The sequence below is a fragment of the Rhinopithecus bieti genome, unplaced genomic scaffold (assembly GCF_001698545.2).
Source record: "Rhinopithecus bieti isolate Rb0 unplaced genomic scaffold, ASM169854v2 scaffold_13349, whole genome shotgun sequence".
Lineage (NCBI taxonomy): Eukaryota > Metazoa > Chordata > Mammalia > Primates > Cercopithecidae > Rhinopithecus > Rhinopithecus bieti.
This window is the reverse complement of record NW_016807772.1, coordinates 1,318,861-1,341,811: the sequence shown is the minus strand read 5'-3', so window position 1 is coordinate 1,341,811 and position 22,951 is coordinate 1,318,861. Positions and strand designations below refer to the sequence as shown.

The window sequence follows — 22,951 nt, the reverse complement described above, 5'->3', positions numbered from 1 at the left end:
CTACGTTACAAATGTGCACAAAAAACGCGATGCGTTCTCTGCATGTACTTAACAGTTACTGCTTACGTTCCCCACTAGATACTTAAAATTGGAAGATTAAAGAATAAACATTTTTTTGGGCAAAATTCAGAAACTGCAATAGTTTCCAACTCCTTATGAAGATTCCTTTCACTCATTATGAATATCTTACTATGTGTTGGTTAAACACTTACGTTACGATCTCTAAATGTCTCACGCCTTGTAGGTAATAGAGAGTAGCCTTGAGTTCCACTCCATCCCATCCCATCAAACTCTGAGACTTGAACCATAAGCTTAAATCAGTAACATCACTCACTTTAAGGAAATGATAGGGACCTAAGCCAGGGCAAAAAAATCTGTACCTTAATTGATAATATTAACATATCTCTGAAGGTTGTATCAACCAGAAGCAGGGCAGTCAGCCTAAAATGAAGAAATTTAAGCTCAGTAGGTAGATTTAGCCACATATAAGCACTGTGCATGCTCTGAGCAAAGGATCTGACCTGCCCTGGGGTGGCAGAGGAACATGGTGATGATTTAGTTCTAACTGTATATCCACTAACTGTAAATGACAAGCTGATATGCTAGTTTACACCACATCATTCTCTTGTGAATGTAGTTTATGTGCATCTATCCCCCAGAGCTATAACTTTTCTCTTGCTTTACTGACAAAACCACATTTTGAGCTGCAAAGCTAAAGACTAAAACCGTATGCCCCCGAGTTCAACCTGGGGCTGATGCCGCCTGGTGATTTTCTCTGGCTATACACCCTTCCTCACGGTCACACGTTTGTCACCACGAGTGCTTCTGTCTTAGATTGGAAGCTCCTGATGGGCAAATATAGGACTCTATAAACTCATCCAGCTCTGTAAAGTTAATGAGACTTTTCATTAATATTCAATATGTATAATTCTAAGATACTACTAATACTGATACTCTGGAATGATTAAAAATTCATCATAACAGAGGAAGTGTTCAAGTAAAAAAGAGGGTTATGTAACATGGTTAAGGGCAGGGGTTGGTAACTACAGCCAGCCCATTTTGTAAATAAAGTTTTACTGGAACACTGCCATGCTCCTGTGTTTATGCATTGTCTATGGATGCTTCTCTGCTTCATGGGAGAATGAGTAGTGGTGGTGGGAATCATGTGATACGCAATGTGTATGATATCCACTATTTGCCCTTTAGAGAAAAAGTTTGCTGACCGCTGGTACTAGCCTCCTTAGGTTTAAATTGCGACTCCTGCTTTCACATTATAATCTCAAAGTAAAGGGATGAAAGTGCATACCTTACAGGTTGCTGTGAGGATAGAATGAGTAAATACGTAAGTGTCTGGTTCATAATCAGCACTCAAATGATTGCTGTTATTACTGTTATCATTATCACCATCAGCATCACACGCCTACAGCTACATAACAGAGTCCCACTGGTTTGAGAATGTTTCAGAAATGCAGCTTGACGTGGGCATTCAAGAGTGGGAAGGGGGTCATGAGGTTTATGAATAGCACGGTAAAAATTATGTATAAATTTAATGGGTGCAGCACACCCCAACATGGCACATGTATACATATGTAACAAACCTGGACATTGTGCACATGTACCCTAGAACTTAAAGTATAATAAAAAATTTTAAAAAATTAAAAAAAATTATGTATAACAAGGCAAATGAGAGGGTGAAATAATACTCCCAGTTTAAGAAATTTTTGTTTAGATAGGTATTACATTCTAAATTGTCTAAATAATTTTATTTCCTCAACCCAATGTAAAACCAGAATCTTTCAAAGTTGCCAAGAGAAGTTACCTATTGTTTTTATTGTTAAGCAATGAGGCTAATGAATATATTAAAGTCAAGTAATTGAGATGGTGATTAAAATAAAACTGCAAAATAAATTATAAAAGCATCATTTTGTAAAATGTTTAAATACCTTCTGCTGCTACCCCACTGGATGGATGGGCTCGGGCGTCAAAGCTGATCACGATGCCTTTCTGCTTTAAGTCACTGAACTGTTTTTCCAGGTATCTGCAAAATCCCTACAAATATGCCATAGATTTAAAAAGTATACGCTTTAACATATTTTATATATACCATGTAGAAAATTGGACAAAATTAAGTTTTCTCAAATTTCATAGAACACTATAGCAGAGGGGGAAAAATTCACCTCAGTAAGGAAAGCAAACTCAACAATAAGAAAATAATAGCTTTGTTTATTATCTACGTGTTTCTGTATTAGGTACTGTGTTAGCCATTGATCACTTAGTAGCTGTTATCTCTAACCTCAGATCGACTTTGTTAGGAAAACTTTTTTTTTCCCCAGAGACAGGGTCTTGCTCTGTTGCCTAGGCTGGAGTTGCAATGGCACAATCAAAGTTCATTGCAACCTTGAATTCCTGGGCTTAAGCAATCCTCCCCGCTGCCCCAACTCAGCCTCTTCAGAAGCTAGGACCACAAGTGCATGCTACCAGGCCCAACTAAGTTTTAAAAATTTTTTGTAGAGACAGGGTCTTGCTACGTTGCCCAGGTTGGTCTTGAACTATTGTCAAATAATCCTCCTGCCTTCACCTCCCAAAATGCTGGGATTATAGGTGTGGGTCACTGCCCCTGACCAGAAATCCCATTTTACAGATGGTTAAAATAAGGCTCAGAGAGGCACAGTGACTTGTCTTGTTTCAGATATTCGAGTAGCAGAGCCTGGATTTGTACCCAGGGCTGGTGAGAGATGCTTCAGTGCAGGGCCTAAAAGCACACACTCTAGAAGCACAATCTGTGAGTCTGTACTCCACGCTGCCACCTACAAGCAAATGACAAGTTCCTTAATTTCTTGGTGCCTTAGTTTCCTCTTCTGTAAAACAGGAATAACAATATCTACCTCATAAGGAGCAAACGAATGAAAACATGCAAAGTACTGAGAATTCAACACCAACTAAGTACTATATTAAGTGTTTGCTGTTGTAAGCATTATTTTTGTTGTTATTTTCCTTCAAAGCCATATAAAACAAAGAAAACTGTGGTAGACCGGGCAAAAATAATGATTCATTTTACATTATTTATTTCACTTTTGCTAAAGTCTTATTAAAATATATGTAACTCTTTTTCCTTTGAGATGGGGTCTCACTGTGTCTCCCATGCTGGAGTGCAGTGACATGATCACGGTTCACTGCAGCCTCAATCTCTCAGGCTCAAGTAATCCTCTCACCTCAGCCTCCTGACGTGCTGGGACTACAGGCACTTGCCACCACGCCTGGCTAATTTTTAAAAAACAATTTATGTAGAGATGGAATCTTGCCATATTTTCCAGGCTGGTTTTGCCCAGGCTGGTTTCAATTTCTTGGGCTCAAACAATCCTCCTGCCTTGGCCTCCCAAAGTGCTAGGATAATAGGCATGAGCCACCATGCCCAACACATTACTTTTATTTTGGGTAGCAGGGGATACATCACAGCCTTGTTGCCAGAGCAAAGCTAATTTAGAATGCCTTTAGCTTCTCCTGAACAAATACATTGCACTGGGATTATCTTCTGAGGCTGAGTGATACAAGGAAATAAGGCCACATGTATTGGTTTCGTGGGTTCCCCAGAAGGTAGCCACATGCCTGATACTCTAAGACTTACAACAGTGACAGTACCCCTCTTTCTGCTCAACCCTTGAGCTGTGGCCCTAATGCTCCATGGGGCAAAAAGCATTCACACCTCCAGATTCTCTAAAAATCTCAGAGGCCTGCTGAGGATGAGGACCTGAAAGAATGGCCAAGAGAAAAGTGAATTCCTATTCTAGATGAAAGACTCAGTGGGGGGAAGAGAGAGGTTTTCAGAAATAAAATGTTATTATAAAACATAAGAAGCATGTTTATTTGTTTGACTTCAAAAAGTAGAACTAAGACCAATACGTAAATTCTACAGAAAGGCAGATTTTGGCTTAAAATAATGAAACCATCTTTTAATGAGAATGGTCCAAAGATAGAATGGCCTCTTTCAGAGGACAGTGAGTTTCCCATCACTGGTATGCCATGGCTAAATCAAATAATCTAAGAACACAGAATCCAAAATAGAGCATAAACACAGCATAAATTAATTGGCAGGAGGAAATTATAACCTCTATCAATGAGGCAAACAATTCAAAAGTTTCCTCCAGTCTCTCTGTCCTGTTTCCTTTGACATATTTTTGAATCACATACATCTGCTTCTTAAACGAACCAGGCAAACTTTGGGGTACCTCAGAATGAGGCTCCACACCCAGAGACCAGCAGGAAGAGCACCTATGCCACCAAGAAAGTCTGACTAGTGAAAAATTACCAATATATTTGTCTATCAGCATTCTGCCAGGGAACACTACCCAAGACGGGGTAGAAACCTGGGCTGTTTGTTCTGGGAATCCTCTTGCCTCTAATTTTGAATCCACTCCTAAGATTTTAAAGATATACCTGCTGCTCAGATAAAACTTTCTTAACTCTTCATTTCTCTGTCTCCTATTATAAGTATCCAAGAATAGGCTGAATGAGCACTTCAGAGTGGTGGGGTCGTGGAGAAAATGACCCCAAGTGGTGTCTGGTTGAATTACATGACCTTTAGCATACTGATCATCTTCTTTACCACAGGGTTTACCCCAGAGAAGACCAATTCTAGGAGAAAATGGGTAAGATAGTCCTTAACAGGAATACATTTCATTACTCTCAGAAACTAGATGTAGAAAAATACAGGGGAAAAAGCTCTAGGTAAATCTACAATCCCTTAGAAATCCCTAACGATTACGCCCAATGGCAGGTGTAACCAACTGGATTGTCCAAAGATGGCCCCGGTAACATAAGCCATGCCACATGTTCCTCTTACAATGTGACATTAATGCTCCTCCAATGAGAAGTGGGTATCTATGTGCCCTCTCCTTGAATATGAGACAGCCTTACTGACTCACTTTTAACAAACTGAATATGGTAGAAGTGACATTGTGCGACTTTCAAAGCTAGGTCATAAAAGTCAGCACAGCTTCCAACTGGTACATTCTCTCTCTCCCTCTCTGGATACTCCATTGGAAGCCAACCACCATGTTATAAGGAAGTCCAGGCCACATGAAGGGGCTCCAGCCCCAGCTAAGATCCCGGCTAATAGCCAGTAATAATTTCAGATGTGTGAATGAAATTCTTCATCTGAGGCCTTCAAATGATTCCAGCCTCCAAACTGGACCAGATGGTACTGAGTGGAGCAGAGATAAGCTGTCCTCACTGAGTTCTACCAAAATTGCAGATTTGTGATCAAAATAAATGTGGTTGTTGTTTTAAATCATTATGTTTCCAGTGATTTGTTATATAGCCCTAGTAACTGGCATAGAAGGCAACCTTATTCATCAGCACAGTTCCTACAGTTCCTATGTTATCCACAAACCGAATAGGATCCCCGAACTTACCCCATTCTAAGTCTTTCCTCCAGCATCTTAGGGAGCCCTATTGCTTAATAAGAATTTGTGACCAGGAGTTCCCATGGCAAATCGTTTTTTTTTTTTTTTTTTTTTTTTTTGAGATAGAGTTTTGCTCTGTTGCCCAGGCTGGAGTCCAGTGGCACGATGTCAGCTCACTACGACCTTGCCTTCCAGGTTCAAACAATCCCTCTGTCTCAGCCTCCCAAGTAGCTGGAATTACAGGTGCACACCACCACGCCTGGCTAATTTTTGTATTTTTGGTAGAGACAGGGTTTCACCATGTTGCTCAGGCTGGTCTTGAACTCCTAGGCTCAAGTGATCCGCCTGCCTCAGCCTCCCAAAGTGCTGGGATTACACACATGAGCCATCGTGCCTGGCCCCCATGGTAATTCCATATCCTTAGATAAGCTTTCCTTATTGGAGTTTTGTTACAACATGCCCAGCTTTGCCTTTTATGCTGGGATGTATATGTGAGGCACATGTAATCACTATTAGGCAATTTTTTCTAGCCTTTCTTTTCCCTGAATTAAAGTGATATTCATCATTAACAGGTCTAAGCTGAAGAAATACTGATAAGAATAATCTGTTCTATTTCATTTCCCTCATAAACAGTACTGCCAATACCCAGTGGAAGTGCTTCTGTTTTCTCAAATTATCTCTTTCCTAAAAGCTGGGTCTAGACTCTGACAAAAATATTCACAAGTTAAGGCAAGGAAACTCAGACTCAATCCAGACTATAAAACAAAGGAGAACAGGCTCTTGGTAATTCTAGCAGTCAGAAAAGCTTTTTAGCACTTGCTATGTAACCATGGCAAAAATAATAGAACCTTAAAAGTTGTCAGTTTACTTGGTGCATTTATACGGGAAGGAAAGCTCCATGAGAGAATCTGTTTGCTTGAGTCACTCTCATATCCCCAGTGACTGGCACATAATAGGCACTCAATAAGTGTGCTGAATGAATGAATGAATGGCTATATGAGTCCTGATCAAGTGCTACTTCGACCAACTTACTTTATGGAGTAAATGGTGGCGACTTCCTGTGTCTAGCCAAGCTGATAAGACATGTCCATAATTAGAACAAATTAGGTCTGTCAAATAGAAAATGAGCTAGGGGATACATTGAGTTACTAAGAATCATAAAAATGTGGTACCTGTGTAGTCTGGATGATGGTCAAGTCATTCATACGAGAAATTCCAGGTCCCATAGCAGCTCGAAGGCCAGCTGTCCCAAACTCCAATCGGGCCCCAAAACATTTTTCTAGTTCTTCTTTATTACCTTCTGCTATTAGTCGTTTCACTACCTCCAAAGTTAAGAAATTCTGCAAAACAAAAATGTATAGATACAGCGAGACACATAAGTGAATGAAAAATCAGAAATGTAAAAAAACCCACAATTATTCTAACCCATAGAAAAAAAAAATATATATATGTAGACCTTTCAATTTTCTGATGCTTTTGAAATCTGAAATATGAAGTCAGTTTGACATTATAATGTTAAGTGTTCTGTTCTTTCCTGTCAAGGTAAGCACTTTTGGAGAAACAGAAGTGGAGGTTTTACCATATGAGTCTAACCCCCAGAATGGAATCCCAGCACACTACTTGCCAACTCTAGGTGCTTGTGCAGATTATTTCAGTTCTCAAATTCTGTTTCCCCATTTGCAAAATGGGAATAATCTAGAACCTCCCTTACTCGATTTTTAAGGTTTTAAGGTGGTTTACTTCAACTTAATGTAAAACATCTTTCTCTACCTGGCACTTAGTTGTGATTAAATGTTCATTTTTCTCCCTAATGCCCTCCAATTTTCCGGAGAGATTACACAATTTAAATCAAAACCTTACTTTTGTAATATTTTATAATTCATACCAGGCGTTCACATACCTGGTTAAGTTTGAATATTGTAACATCTCCAAGAAGCAGACAAATAACAGAAACCTAATTTTATAGATGTGGAAGCCTCAGAGATTGAGTGACTTGCTTAAATTGCAAGATAAACGTTAATCTAGTGCCTTTTCTATAACATTAACTGCTTCAAATGGACGCTGACATGATTCATTTAAGTTCATCATACGTTGCCCTATTTTTTTTTTGTATGGTAGTTGCAGAAAATGTTAAGGTTGGAGAAAAATAATGACAATCCCATTAATTTCATATGAGCCTTTTAAGTTATGAATTCAGGAAAACAACAGAGGAAGTACTTTATATTCCTGTTTTACAGTCATTATCCACTTAGATGAGCACTCATGCAGGACATGGCCATGTAATTAAACTTTGAAATACTATTGCAAATAAAACCTTGGCTTTCTGGAATTAAGCCCACATTTCCAGATTGTTTCAGATTCAATAGGAATCAAGTAAACCCCACCTTTTTTGGTGAAAAGCAGCAGACACTAATTACAGAACACAGTCTTACCTATCAGACTGTCAGCTGCCCCCAAAGAAGGGCTCAGATTGGGTACATAAAAGAGGCTCATAAAAGAGGCTCAATAAATATTCGTGGAGTGAATCAGAAAACACGGACTTCACTGCCACACCCAATATCGAGTGATTCTCCCTTGTTCATAGTGTAGGTCTGGAAAATCTTAATTGGTCTTTGATATATATGAAAGACCAATTATATATATGGTCTTTGATATATATGATATATATGAAATTTGATATATATGAAAGTAGCCTGAGAGAAACAAAGGAGATGGACAGATACGAATGAGAAGTTAAGAGGAGAGCAGGATCAAAATCAGCCCTGGCAGTGACCAAAACTGACAGCAGAGAAAAGAGCAGGGATGAAGGGCACGGTGGAAACACAGAGGGCACCTGCCAGGGTGCCTTGCCAATCGCGGGGGGGTAGTCAGACTAGAGGGCTGCAGTACTTTTAGCTGGTGGGAGATTCACTGGAGAATGAATGGGCTTCTTCTAAGTTAGGTGCCAGTTTCAAAGCAAAAAAAGAAATTAACAGAGGATAGAACATGAGAAGTGGTTAAAAAAAAAAAAAAAGGACATCTCATTTCTACCCAGAGAGATACAATCCTTCTATACACAGATGCAACACTGTGTAGAAATTAGATTGCTTTCTTCTCCTTTTTCTTCTTAGGGAAAGTGCATTATGAACTCTGACTTCAAAACAATTCTGTACTCTACAAATTGCAAGTTATCAGAAATGGAAACATTTTTCTTCCCTTGAGAATCACAAGGTTATCTTCCCAGGAAAAGAAAACGCCCCAAGGAGTTGCCAATAGCATCCTGGAAATGGGATTTGCTGACATTTTATCTGTAGGGGCCGGAGAATGGTAAATAAAGACAAAGACCTGACCCCTACTGACCTTGTAATCTGCTTTGTTCATTCAAGTATTTCAGTGACCTACTACGCGTCATGCACTATGCCTATGCCAGGCACTCCAAACCAAGGTAGTGAGAACAGAGAGGCCTGGTCACATAATCTATGGAGGTCCAGTGCACAATGAAAATGGGTGACCTCTCTTTTTACCATTAAGATTTTCAAGACAGGACAGCAGGACATTAAAACAACAGTGGGCCCTTCTAGGAGCGGGAGTCCTGTAAGACTGCAGGGGTCTCTCGCCCCTGAAGTCGGCCCTGGAGACAGACATTAAACAAACCTACAAACAAGTGTTTTTGGAGTGTTTTTTGTTTTTACCATTTGTAGTAAGAGCTAGAAAGGAAAATAACAGACCGTTTAGAGTGAATATTAGGGAGAAATAATTTACACTTCGGAGCCAAGGAAGGACTCTCTACGTAAGCCACATTTAAGTTCAGGCACAAAATGAGTCACAACGGAAGAAACAAGTTCGGCAGAAGAGAGCAGCAAGGGGCATCCCGAGAAAACCGAACAGCAAGCAGAACAGGTAGGAAGGGCGAGACGCAAGTTAGAGAGGAGAGAGGGAGTGATGTCCACAGCTGGGTTCCTGATTCTCTCTAAGAAAAGGATTGAAGAGACAGAAAACCATGCTGTGTCCAAAGGGTTCCTCCTCGGCAGTCAAAGTTCTAACGGGTACTCCTGAAGCCAGGCGGGCCCACCCAGGAGGACCCTTGGTTTGTAACCAAGCCCTCGGGATGGGAGGACCGGACCACAACGCTGCTCAGCAGAGGTCTCAGCGGCCAAAGGAATAGGCGGGACGGAGCGATTCTGGGTTCATGGGGATGCACAGCAGAGCACGGACGACGAGCCAGCTGTCTGAGTGACAGGCGTGCTCCCCTCAGCTAGACAGCGTCCAGGGTCTGGCCGCGCTTAGACCACCCTGGCTCGCTCCTCTACTCCAAACTTGCAGTCCGGCCGGCCGGATGGCTGGTTTCGTCCGGGAACACGCTTTCCCGGCCTAACTCCGACCGTGCCACATGCCTGCCAGGCCGAAGGAAGCCTAGCAGCGGCCGCACCCTCCTCTTGAGTCTTCCCGGGAGAGAAGCGGGGTGCACGCGGCGGGAAGGCAGCTCAGGCAGCGCACGCGGCGCGCGCCTGGGGAGGTCGGAGCACCCGGCCCCGCTCCGGGCGCTCCCCGCCTGCTGACGCCCCTCACCTTGTCCCAGCGCAGCCACTGGGCCGTCTCCTGGTCCAGCCGGGTGTTCTCACCGAGACCGCCGTCTTCTGCAGCCGCCATCGCTGAGCTTGTGCTGTCGCGGCAGAGGGAAGTAGGCGGCGAGGTCACTCTTCCGGCCCGGCCCCAAGAGGTGGAGGCGGAGGCGGGGGCGGGGAGAGCCGCGGCTGAGCCAGCAGGTCCTGGGGAAAGTGACGCGCGCCGCGGCGGGCACGCCTCCTTGCCTTTTGTGGGTGTGCCACGGGGGGTGGGAGTGAGCGAGGAGGAATTGCGCGGCTGGGGTGAGTTGCTGGAACCTGGAACGAGTGAAAGGCTTTGCTATCGTCTCTGATGCATCCAGGTTACAGCCAGCCGTGAGTTCCTGCTGCGCGCCAGGTACAGGTCAGATGCTGGGATACCAGGAAGTGCACCCAGATAGGGGCCTGAAGATTATGTAGAAATTCAGAGGGTCAAGAACAGCCAGAAAAAAATCTTGAAAAAGAAAAACAAAGTGGGAAGACCAGTGGAATATAAGATAGAGACCAGAAACAAAAATACACTTGTATGGACAATTTATTTCAGAGGCAGGGCTGCAGAGCACAGGAGGAAACTATTTTTAGTTAATGGTGCTGGGTCAACGGGATATCCACGTAGTGAAAAGAAAAAAGAGAAATTGGCCCCCTACTTCTCATCACACACAGCTCTGAATTGCAGATCAATTGTAGCTCTAAGTGTGAAAGGTAGCGTGAAACTTATGGAAACTAACATAGGAGCACATCTTCCTGACGCTGGTATCACCAAGCCATAAAGAAGATGCATACCCATAAGCATAAAAAGGCACGTGTAGGAATATTTCTAGCAGCATTATTTGTAAAAGCCTCAAACTGGAAACAACCCAGATGACCATCGACAATACAATGGATAAATACTTGGTAGTATGTCCATACCCACTCATATAAATAAATCATGGCACATTGATACAGCAGTGCAAGTGAACTACTGTTATACACAACATCATGAATGAATCTCACAAACACTGAGTGACGGAGTTCAAAAACCCGCCTCCCCACCCCAAAATACTGGATCATTCATCTGTAGTCCCAGCTACTTGGTGATGGGGGAGCTGGAGGGAGTCCTGAGGAGGGATGATCGCTTGAGCCTGGGAGGTCGAGGCTGCAGTAAGCTCTGATTATGCCACTGTTCTCCAGCCTGGGAGACAGAGGGAGACCCTGAAAAAAAAAAAAACAAAAAACCCGAAATATATAAAATTATAGGGAGAGGGAACAAATCAGTGAATTTCAAGAGCTGGGGGTGGGGGGAGGGGTTGACTACCAAGGGCACAATGGAATTTGAGGGAGTTGTGGAAATGTTCTGTATCTTGATTGAGTTCGGGGTTTACGTTTATCAAAACTCATAGAACTAGGATATAAAGGGTAAAGTTCACTGTATGTAAGTTATATCTTTTTTTCTTAAGTTTTAAGATTAAAAACTAAAAAGGAGGCAAAACTAATCTATGGATGTCAGGAGAGTGGTAGCTTTGGGAAGGAGGGAGAGTGCCTTCCGGGGTTCTGGGACTGTTCTGTTTCTTGACCTGGACGATGGTCAACAGGTGTGTTCACTTCGTAATATTCACTAAGCTGCAATCTTATGAGTTGTGCATTTTCTGTATGTTCTTCAATTTTTTAATTATTATTATTTTTTGAGACACAGTGTTGCTCTGTCACCCAGGCTGGAGTGCAGTGGTACGATCTCAGCTCACTGTAACCTCTGCCTCCTGGGTTCAAGAGATTCTCATGCCTTAGCCTCCTGAGCAGCTGGGATTACAGGGGCGTGCCACCATGCCCCAGCTTATTTATTTATTTATTTATTTATTTATTTATTTGAGACAGAGTCTTGCTTTGTCACCCAGGCTGGAGTGCAATGGTGGGATCTCAGCTCACTACAACCTCCATCTCCCGGGTCCAAGTGATTCTCCTGCCTCAGCCTCCCAAGTAGCTGGGATTATATGTGTGAGCCACCGTGCCCAGCCTTTTTTTTTTTTGTATTTTTAGTAAAGAACAGATTTCGCCATGTTGGTCAGGCTGGTCATGAACTCCTGACCTCAAGTGATCTGCCCATTTTGGCCTTCCAAAGTGTTGGGATTACAGGGATGAGCCACTGCACCCGGCTAGTATGTTCTTCAATTTTAAAAAGAAAAAATATATATTCAGGATCTGTGATATCTGTTTAGTGTCATGGGGGAGGCATATTAAACATGTAATCACAGCAGTTAATACATAATTACAAACTGATAAAATGCTGGAAGGAAAGCAGAGAGATGTCATGAGGATGCAGGCTAACAGAGGCCACCTCAGTCAGGAAGCTTGCTTGAGCACTGGAAGCTTAAGAGAGATGTGAGGGAAGGATGTAGTTAATGTGAGAGTGTGGTCCTTCCCCTGACTGCAAAGCCTGAGAGACTGGAGCACAGAGAAGAAGAGGAGGACAGGCTGCCTCAGTTTCCCCAAATGTTAGGTGGTCTACAGGTCCACCACACAGGCTCTCTCTTTTCTCTGTACCAGATAAGTCTTCTTCTCAGTCATGCTCTGGAAAAAAAATTGCAGGACATGGAGAATCAGAGACCCAGGCAGATCTCACTCACCCTTGTTTTCCTCTCAAATGCCAGTTTTCCGAGACGAGTCTGTGCAGCCTTCAGCCTTCTGCCAAGGTAGGAGGGGGGCTGGTGGGTCTCTAAATATCCAGCAGTTCTGGGCCTCAGAGTTCATATCTGTCCTTCTGTGATAGGGATGGTTGCAGCTGAGTCTCTACTATGGTTCAAAACGTGGGGAGTGGTGTCTAAGGAAGTTATTTTGGTACCTTTTTTTTTTTTTTTTTGAGATGGAGTCTCATTCTGTCACCCAGGCTGGAGTGCAATGGCATGGTCTTGGCTCACTGCAACCTCTGCCTCCTGGGTTCAAGTGATTCTCCCGCCTCAGCCTCCCTGGTAGCTGGGACTACAGGCATGTGCCACCACACCCAGCTAATTTTTGTGTTTTTAGTAGAGATGGGGTTTCACTATGTTGGCCAGGCTGGTCTTGGAACTCCTGACCTCATGATCTACCCACCTTGGCCTCCCAAAGTGCTGGGATTACAGGTGTGAGCCACCATGCCCAGCCAGGCACCTTTTATTATGTTAGAAACTGTGGACCCAGGGTGATATCCAATCAGAACTATTTTAACTTCATTTGAGACACCAAGGAGCAGATTTTTCAATATTCTTTTATAGAAACAAGGAAAGAAAGCAAGTGTAGTTTCCAAGTAGAGAGGAACTTTTAACTGGTAAGTTGCCAAATGGTAAATCAATTCTTTTCTCTTACTGAGAAGGGCACCAAAATTTTAGTTACTGCGTTGGAAAACAATGCACGCAGCCACACTGTGTTCCTCCCATTTGCTTCTCATGTGAAGCAGACGGTTGTGTCAGGGACTTTTCTGGGGTCGCCTGCTGACGTTGGAGGTTCTGACAGTGACACTGCAGAGACCTGAAGCTGATAATTTCTTACATATGACCCCGCAGTTATCATTTTATGTCTGTGGAAACCCACGTCGAATAGGAGATTGAAGAAGGGTTCTCAGGGAATAAGTCAGACCTTCTTGTTTTGTAAACGAGGAAGTGGAGACACCCAAAATTTAAGAGCCTTTCTCCAAGACATACGGCTGGTTAATGACAGAGCCAGGATTGTCACTCTGGGTCTCCTGATATCCCAGTCAAACATTCAGTCCCTCTCCTGTTTCACTCAGCCCATCTCTACACATATCCATTTCAAAGGAAGTTCCATGAACTCTGGCAACCTGTTTCCATGTGATAATAGCCTGCTGTTGATGAAAACCAAATCCTAACCATGTTTGATATCGATGATGTTAGGCGATGCTTAAAATAACTTCATTTGTTTGTTCATGCTGTCTTGCTGCCTGGGAACGCTTTCACATGAGTGTCCCCATTTCTTTGGAAGTCTTCCCAATGTCCTCAAATACCTGGTCAGCAATTCTATCAGTCCCTTGGTATCCAGTCCAGAAAAAGTTCTTCCAAAACTTTTTGTTATGGAAAGTTTTAATTATTTACGAAATTGATCCTTATGTAACTACCACACAGCTCAACAATGATCAATTCATGGCCAATCTTGTTTCATCTACCCACTTCCCCTTCCTGTGTTAGTTGGAGGAAGATGCCAGATATCATATCATTTCACTTATACATATTTTGGCATGTATCTCTGAAACATAAGGACATTTGAAAATAACCACAAAACCGTTATCTCACCTAAAATTTTACAAATTAAAGTAGTAATTTTTAAATACCATCGAATGTCCCTTTAATGTTTAAATTTCCACATATCTATTAATTTATATTAATTATAATTTTAACTTAAATCTTAATTTTATAATTTTTTGCAATTTGCTTGAATCAGGAGCCAAATAATCTTCCCATGGCTTCATATGTCTTTGAGGTCTTTTTTTATTTTACAGAATCTGCCTCAATTTCCTTGCAGTTTATTTGTTGAAGAACTAGATTGTCTGTCCTATAGGGTTTCCCAGTCTGGATTTTGCTGATTGCATCTCTGGTGTTTTCTTTTTTTTTTTCCTTTGAGACAGAGTCTTGCTCTGTTGCCCAGGCTGGAGTGCAGTGGTGCGATCTCAGCTCACTGCAACCCTTGCCTCCCAGGTTCAAGCACTTTTCCTGCCTCAGCTTCCCGAGTAGCTGGGATTACAGGTGCACACCACCATGGCTGGCTAATTTTTTTGGTATGTTTTTAGTAGAAATGGGGTTTCACCATGTTGGCCAGGCTGATCTCAAACTCCTGACCTCAAGTGATCTGCCCACTTCGGCCTCCCAAAGTGCTGGGATTACAGGTGTGAGCCACCACACCCAGCCAATCTCTGGTGTTCTTTAGCATGTTCCACTCCCTTCTGTCTTTCCTATAAGCTCATTTCATTATCATTTTCCCTTTATGGTCTCTCCTTCACTGGATTGACTTCCTGGAGGACAGTAATGGTATCTTACTTATCTTTACCTACCTAGAGCCATGCTGTTCTCTGGACTGATCTTTGAACATGTCAAACAAGTGCTGGTCTAAGGCCTATATCTGCATTGCCCTCCCCCAGATATTCCCACATTTAATTCAGGCTTCTCCTCAAATATTAGCTCATCAGAAAGATCTCTCTTCTGTAAAATGCTGGTAAATGTTTAACAACTGGCTCCCTGGGATAAAAAGCCCTGACCTATAGTATTTGCCAATTTCCATAGTGTAAATACATCCATCATGGTCGATTTAAAACTACAATGTGATATCACTGAACACAGAGTTGGGAAGAGATTGGAGCAGCACACCATTATATAGTATTTCCAATACACAGGTATCATAGATGTAAATAACTTAAAGGACATAGATCATGATAATAGTCAGTAATCTACATAGAAGATGCTGAGTTTGAGTATTTATTAGCTTTGTTTTTAATATAATATATTGACTTTGAAGTTCATATAATTTAATTTTCAATAATGGCAGTATTCGATTGTTCTCACACTGCTGTAAAGAAATACCTGAGACTGGGTAATTTATGATGAAAAGTGGCTCACGTTCCCCGGCCTCTGAAGGAAGCATGATGCTAGCACCTGCTCAGCTTCTAGGGAGGCCTCAGGAAACTTACAATGGCGGAAGGTGAAGAGGGAGCTGGCACTTCACAAGGGCTGAGCAGGAGGAAGAGAGAGAGCAGGGAAGTGCCACACACTTTTAAACAACCAGATCTCCTGAGAACACACTCTGTTGTGAGGACAGTACCAAGGGGGAAATCCACCCCCCTCACCCGTGATCCAATCCCCTCCCACCAGGCCTCACCTCCAACAGTGGGGATTACAATTTGACATGAGATTTGGGCAGGGACACAGATCCAAACCCCACTAATGTCTGTGTTTAACATCTGCTCTCACAATTACAATTCCTAAAAATTGAAGAGTGTGCTCTCATGAATCAGGATGAACTGTCACCAATATACCATTGACTCTCTTGTTCACTGTACCTCAAATGGGATCTTCACCACTCTCTTCTCCTACTTTGTTTTTCTTCAAAGTGTTTATCACTCCCTGCCATGCTGTTATAAATTTGATTTAAAAAGCCTTGACTGTCTTTTCTGCTGTTTTTTCCCTAACTCAGCCTTCAGCACCTAGAACAGTGCTTGGTTTGTAGTAGATGTTCAGTAAGTATTTGTTGAAGAATGAATCACTGGGTCCCTTATGCTCATAAAGAAAAAATAAACATAGAAAATAATAATAATATAAGGCACAGGTATGAAACCTACACAAACCTTTTCTCTAAAACAAGTGAACCTTTCTGAATTTAATGAAGAAAAATGTATCATCAATCACCATTATCTCAGTGTTCTAATTTGAAGGCTGATGAGAAAATGAGTAAATAATGTGCCAGGAGACTTTATCAGTGTAGTCATTACTGGCCATAAACTCAAAGTACACCAACAGCAAATCTTTTTGGCAGATCATCTGGAGTTTAATGATCTTTCTCAGTGAAAATTTAAAATATCTATTATTTACGCCTATTTTCTTTTCTTTTCTTTTCTTTTTTTTTTTTTTTTTTTTTTTGAGATGGAGTCTTGCTCTGTCACCCAGGCTGGAGTGCAGTGGTGCGATTTTGGCTCACTGCAGCCTTTGCCTCCTGGGTTCCAGCGATTCTCCTGCCTCAGCCTCCATGGTAGCTGGGATTACAGGCACATGCCACTATGCCTGGCTAATTTTTGTATTTTTAGTAGAAACGGGGTTTCACCATGTTGGCCAGGCTTGTCTCGAATTCCTGACCTCAGGTGATCCACCCACCTCGGCCTCCCACAGTGCTGGGTTTACAGGCATGAGCCACCACGCCCGGCCTATTAATGCCTATTTTCCTTAAATTCATGAAATTGTCTGATTTTTTCTTATTACTAATTTTAATAATTCCTTGCACTTAAACTACCACTAGGCCTTCTAATATTAAAAGTTCGACACCAGGGCTGGTCTGTGATCCTTGACTCCGCCTTCCTCTTCTCTTTTTCCTCCTGCCAGTGTCTGCTTGTCCAGCACAACCCACCACCTCTCCCTAGCTCTCAGGGCAGGAGTCATTCATTCTGATTAGGGGGTTGATGTTCAGTTAAGCATCATTGTGTCCTTTTGCCTGGGGCATTTGAGTGGTTAACCAGGCATGAAGTTGCTGGTGAACATAGAGAAGCACTGTCACTGAATTGCTGTGTGCTTTAGTTTCTGCCTTGGTCAGAGAGATACTCCAACCACGTCCTCAGAATGTGCGAGGATAAAGCCGTGTAAGAGTTTTGTGTTTGAAAACTTCAGCACCCTCTAAAGTGCTAGCATACTCATTCCAGCTTGGGACTGAGCCTGACACCTTTTTTTTTTTTTAACACCTCTGCAAAGAGTTAAATTTAAGAGACTTCGCAGGAAGGGAAAGTTGGATTTTGTTTTGTTTTGTTTCCTGAGCACCACATAATTCCTGATGTTTCTGAAACATCCCTGGTTTGGAAACTGAATATTTAGCCTGTTTGGGCAGCCACTGTATAAATTGCTGTGCTCCAGATGAAGCTGTCTGATCCATTGTGTTGTTCTTTTTCATCAAAATTACCTTGATCTACCACCTTCTCACTTCTGTCGTTTCTAATTGTACCTGCATTCATATGGAATTTAGTCTGTCTCCTGAAGTGAACAATATTACATAGGAGACCTAGGTGTACTCTTAAAAGAAATACTGGCCTCAAACAAACTTATGTGTCAAAGATAACCCACAAGTCATAATTTAAGGTGGATCATACAGCCTTAAATTCTTAAAGGACCATTGTGTTTGATACGGTTTGAGTCTGTGTCCCTGCCCAAATCTCATGTCAAATTGTAATCCCCTGTGTTGGAGTTGAAGCCTGGTTGGAGGTGATTGGATCATGGGGGTGGATTTCCCCTTTGGTGCTATTCTCGTTATAGTGAGTGAGTTATCAAAAGATCTGACTGTTTGAAAGTATGTAGCACTGCTCCTCTCTCTCTTCTTCCTGCTGTGGTCACGTGAACACATGCTGCCTTCCTCTTCGCCTTCCTCTTTACCTTCTGCCATGGTTGTAAGTTTCCTATGGCCTCCCCAGACATGCTTCCTGTAGAGCCTGTGGAACTGTGAGCCAGTTAAACCTTTTTTCTTCATAAATTAATTACATGGTCTTAGGTATTTCTTTACAGCGGTGTGATAATGTACAAATACAGTGTTTAAGTCAAGAAAAAAGAATTTTAAACCTGTAGACTTTCCCATACTAACTGCTATTCGACTTTTTTCTAATCCCATTTTCTTTCAGTGATTAAGTACTCAATATGTCTCTCTCTCTCTGTCTCTGTGTGTATGTGTGTGTGTGTGTGTGGTATGACGGTTTCAGATGACTCAGACATCCTTCCTGTAAGAGGATTGTACATCCACCCTTTGTCCTTTGTAAGGGACAATCAGGGTTCTTAGTCCGCTCTTAATGTTAAGAAAACCAATTGTTTTTCAACAAACTTCAGACATGATGTACATAAAATAAGTTTAAAGTTTTTACCATTACAGTTTTCATATTTTGCTTTACAAAATGTCCTCTGACTAGCACAAAGATAAAGACTTCTGCAGAAAGCAGAAAATTCTTGAGTACTGGTTATTATCACATTTTAAAAAATCGTATCATCATTTGGCTTGATAAGATCTTATTAAAATGTAGTTTGACAAATATAATTTGCTATAGACAGGCTCATTTTGAAATTAAAGGTTTAGGTAATTATATAGTTGGACATCTAAATAATTAAAGATTTTCAACAAGTTTAGTCATTCCTGTATGTCAAATATCCCATTCCATATCTTTATGTCTTAATGCTCAGTTAACATTTTTATGTATGTGTCTTAGTTCATTCAGGCAGCTATAACAAAATATCATAAACTAGAGTAGCTTATAAATAACAAAAATTTATTTCTCACAGTTCTGGAGGCTGGGAAGTCCAAAATCAAAGTGCCAGCTGATTCACTGTCTGCTGAGGGCCACCTTCTCACTGTGTCCTCAAATGGTGGAGGAGTGAGGGGACTCTCTTTGACGTCTTATATAAGGGCACTAATTCCATCCATGCGGGCTCTACTCCCATGACCCAATCAGCTCCCAAAGGCCCCACTTCTAACATCATCATCTTGGTGGTTAGGATTTCAACATATGAATTTGGGAGGACACAAGCATTCAGTCCATAGCAGTGTGTATTAGTTTTTAGTTTTGGTAATGGAGAAAAAATTCCATGTTCAACCATAAAAATACCCTTTGAAAAGTTTTCACAAGAATTTGCTAAAACATTGAATGGTTAATTTTATGTAACATTAATGATATGTCTAACACACAGATGAAAGAGATATTACAATGAACAAGAAAAGTAGAATTTTTAAAAAGGCTCAGAAAAGTAAATTAATAACCCCAAATCACAGAATCAATCTGATGGATAAACATTAAATATTAGTTTTATTAATGGTAAAACCTAGATTGAGGCTTCGCATCAAAAGTAGCAAGTTGTCCACATACATTGACTTCCACCTCTTCTAAAACCACACTAAAATGGAAATAAAGGGATATATTTGGAAGACATAAATCCACAAGGACAAAGAGAATGAGAAGAGGTGGGAAACCATAGCAAATCGTGGAGGGTGGAAAGTAGTTGGAAGAGTGGAGACTGTCATGACAGCCTTAAGAGAGCTGAATCCCACACTGGCTGTAGGAAAGCCAAGAGCAACTAGTTCCAAGGTAGACTCCCTCTACCACACACTGATTCAGGAATTGGTAGACCCAGATACTTCTGCAAGTTAAGGTGAAGGTGACTAAGACCAGAAAGATTGACTGAAAATCTGTTTAAGAAGCAGTTAGATCTCTAGACTCCTTATACCCCATGTCGATGGTGATTGCCCCTTTACTACACACATCAGCAGAAGGCTGGAGATTTATTATCTAGCATTTATGCTGAGGATTTCTTGACTGAGGAACCCTAGATATGGATTACGTTCAGGACACCAAAGTGAAAATAGGAGGAATAAATAAAAATTGATATACTATGAATATTGATACCACCCCATGCTTCTTGTTGATCTATTTTCCTGGAATGCTGGTAGAACCTTATGAGATTGTAACCAGCCCAAAAAGAAAGAACAAGAACTACTGATGTTGACAGTTCCCCAGTGAAATGCTCAGCCAAGTCACCCATATATCTGATATAGCATGCAGAACTTCTAATCAACTTTTTGTCCCCTACCGTTAAATATGAGATGACAGCCGAGAACCACCACATTTTGCGCACACCCTCCAGTATGAAAGACAAAGGCCAAAATAAACAAACCACAAGAAGAAAATAATCTATATGAAAAAGAGGTTATGCATGGAAAAGAGAATGTGAAAAAACAAAAAATATCTTAAGAAAGATGAAAAAAATTGTGCTTTTCTTATAATTAAATGTGAGATTATATGTATATAAGAATATTATTGTCTTATAATTAAAATGAGAGAAGATTTAGGGAATAGAAAATAGTTCATGAAAATTAAAACCTAATAGTAAAATGAAAATTCCAAAGAATGCTTAGAAGAAAAGTGCAAGAAGTCTTCCTAGAACAAAAAAAAAGAAAAGAGAAAAGGGTTTTTTTTTGTTGTTGTTTGTTTGTTTTCTTTTTTTTTTTGGACAGGATCTTGCTCTGTTGCCCAGGCTGGAGTGCAATGGCATAAACACAGCTCACTGCAGCCTCAACCTCTTGACCTCAAGCAATCCTCCCTCTTCAGCCTCCTGAGTAGCTGGGAGCACAGCCATTTGCCACTAGGCTCAGCTAATTTTTAAAAATTCTTTTGTAGAGATAGGGGTCCCACCATCTTGCCTAGGCTGGTCTCAAACTCTTGGGCTCAAGTAATCCTCCTGCTCCAGTCTCCTAAAGTGCTGGGATTACAGGCATGAGCCACCACACCTAGCCTAAAAAATTGTCTTATAAATGAGAAATCAAAGGAGTAATTTCGGAATTGCAGAAAAGGAGAGCAGAGAAAATGGAGGGAGAGAATCATCAAAGAAATAATTCAAGAAAAATTCCCAGAGGTAAATTTCCACATTAAAAGGGACATCTGAGTACCTGGTGAAATATGTCTAAGACCCACATTGAGACACATGATAATGAAATTTCAAAACATTCTTGCCAAATGAGGGAGTGAACCCAAGAAGATGACATGAGATCTGAGAAACAGGTGATTCATAAGAGAAAAATGAAAAGTATCTCTAGAACCATGTTACAGGAAGACATTGAAATGACCTCTGTGCAGCTGACCTATCAGTTAATCCCGACGGAGCAGGTCAGAAAGCACCAGGAGAGACAGTTTCAAAAAGTCCAAAATGGTAGAACACCTGATGGGTTTGAAAGCACTGAGAGGAGATTGGCTCAACTGGAGGAAAAGTTGGGAATAAATTAGCATTAAGTATTAGAAATTTAGGCACCCCTTTAAAAAGGCAATTATATAAGTTCTAGAGAAATAAATTGTCAGGAAAGGAAAATAAGTAATATATGATTTTTTGATTTAGCTGCCAACAGTGTTTCCATTTTACACAGCCATAAAATAGAAACACTGAATATCGATCTCACCAAACTTACAACATAGTGGGAGGGTGAGACATTGGGAGGAGTGTTTGTGTGTGTGTCTAGACGTACTTTTTAAAATGTAAAATCAGGCCTGGCACTGTGATTCACACCTGTAACCCCAACACTTTGGGAGACCGAGGTGGGGGAACGCTTTGAGCCCAGGAATTTGGGACCAGCCTGGGCAAGACAGGAAGACCCCATCTCTACAAAATGTTTTTGTTTGTTTTTGAGATGGAGTTTCGCTCTTGTTTTCCAGGCTGGAGCATAATGGCACGATCTCGGCTCACTACAACCTTCACCTCCCGGGTTCAAGCAATTCTCCTGCCTCAGCCTCCCTAGTAGCTGGGATTACAGGCATGCACCACCACACCTGGCTAATTTTGTATTTTTAGTAGAGACGGTGTTGGTCAGGCTGGTCTTGAACTCCCTACCTCAGGTGATCCACCCACCTTGGCCTCCCAAAGTGCTGGGATTATAAGCGTGAGCCACCACGCCCTGCCAAAATTAAAAAAAAAAAAAAAAAAATTAGCTGGGCATCTGGTCCCCTCTACTTGGGAGGCTGAGGTGAGAGGATCACTTAAACCTGGGAGGCTGAGGCTGCAGTAAGGCGTGATTGTGCCACTGCACTCCAGCCTGTGTGATAGAGTGAGACCCCGTCTCAAAAAAATAAAAATAAAGAGTAAAATCATCTCCTACAGTGGGAAATAAATAATGTTTAAAAGTAAAAAAATAAAAAAATAAAAAAATATCTAAGGCATATCTATATAAGAATGTTCTTCAGAACCATTGAGGGAAATACAAAAGAATTGGTTGAGAAGAATGAAATGTAGTTGCGTTGTTGGAAATGGCAAAGTTGTAGAGGCTGCCATTTTTCTTAACAAGCCTTTTAGAATTATGTAACTCTTTAAATTATGGACATGTATAACTTTCATTTACAAATATAAAACAAAAAAAATCCGTTTTGAAGAAGAGGTTGTGAGGTGAAATCAAATGGGCTGCACATTAATTTGGCCCAGTTGGTCTTTATTCAAGAATTGAGGTCTGGGGCACCCCAAACTTTAGAGGTGCCTGAGAAGGCACAGCCAGAACTGTAGGAGAAAAACAGAGAGTGTGGTGTCTTGGAAGCCAAGTGTGTCAAGTGTTTCAAGGACCAATTATCAGCTTTCTCAAATGCTTCCAAGAAGAAAGTAAGAAAGTTCAGAAATCGGCCGGGCACGTGGCTCGTGCCTGTAATCCCAGCACTTTGGGAGGCTGGGATCGCGCCACTGCACTTCAACCTGGAGACAGAGCGAGACTCCGTCTCAAAAAAAAAAAAAAAAAACTAACCGGGCGGGG

The 22,951-nt window shown here is 41.5% G+C and overlaps 1 protein-coding gene and 1 pseudogene across 1 annotated transcript in view; both read right to left on the bottom strand.

The window, feature by feature from the left end:
- Positions 1-10,090, bottom strand: part of PGM2 (phosphoglucomutase 2) — a 38,281-nt gene extending 28,191 nt beyond the window's left edge. Inside the window, 4 exon segments of the mRNA XM_017883782.1 lie at positions 1,944-1,959; positions 1,962-2,049; positions 6,575-6,742; positions 9,951-10,090. Coding sequence (XP_017739271.1) covers positions 1,944-1,959; positions 1,962-2,049; positions 6,575-6,742; positions 9,951-10,031 — 353 coding nt within the window. The 5' untranslated portion in view covers positions 10,032-10,090.
- The window catches only part of LOC108536737 (neuronal regeneration-related protein pseudogene), a 20,891-nt pseudogene continuing 8,015 nt past the window's right edge, over positions 10,076-22,951 (bottom strand).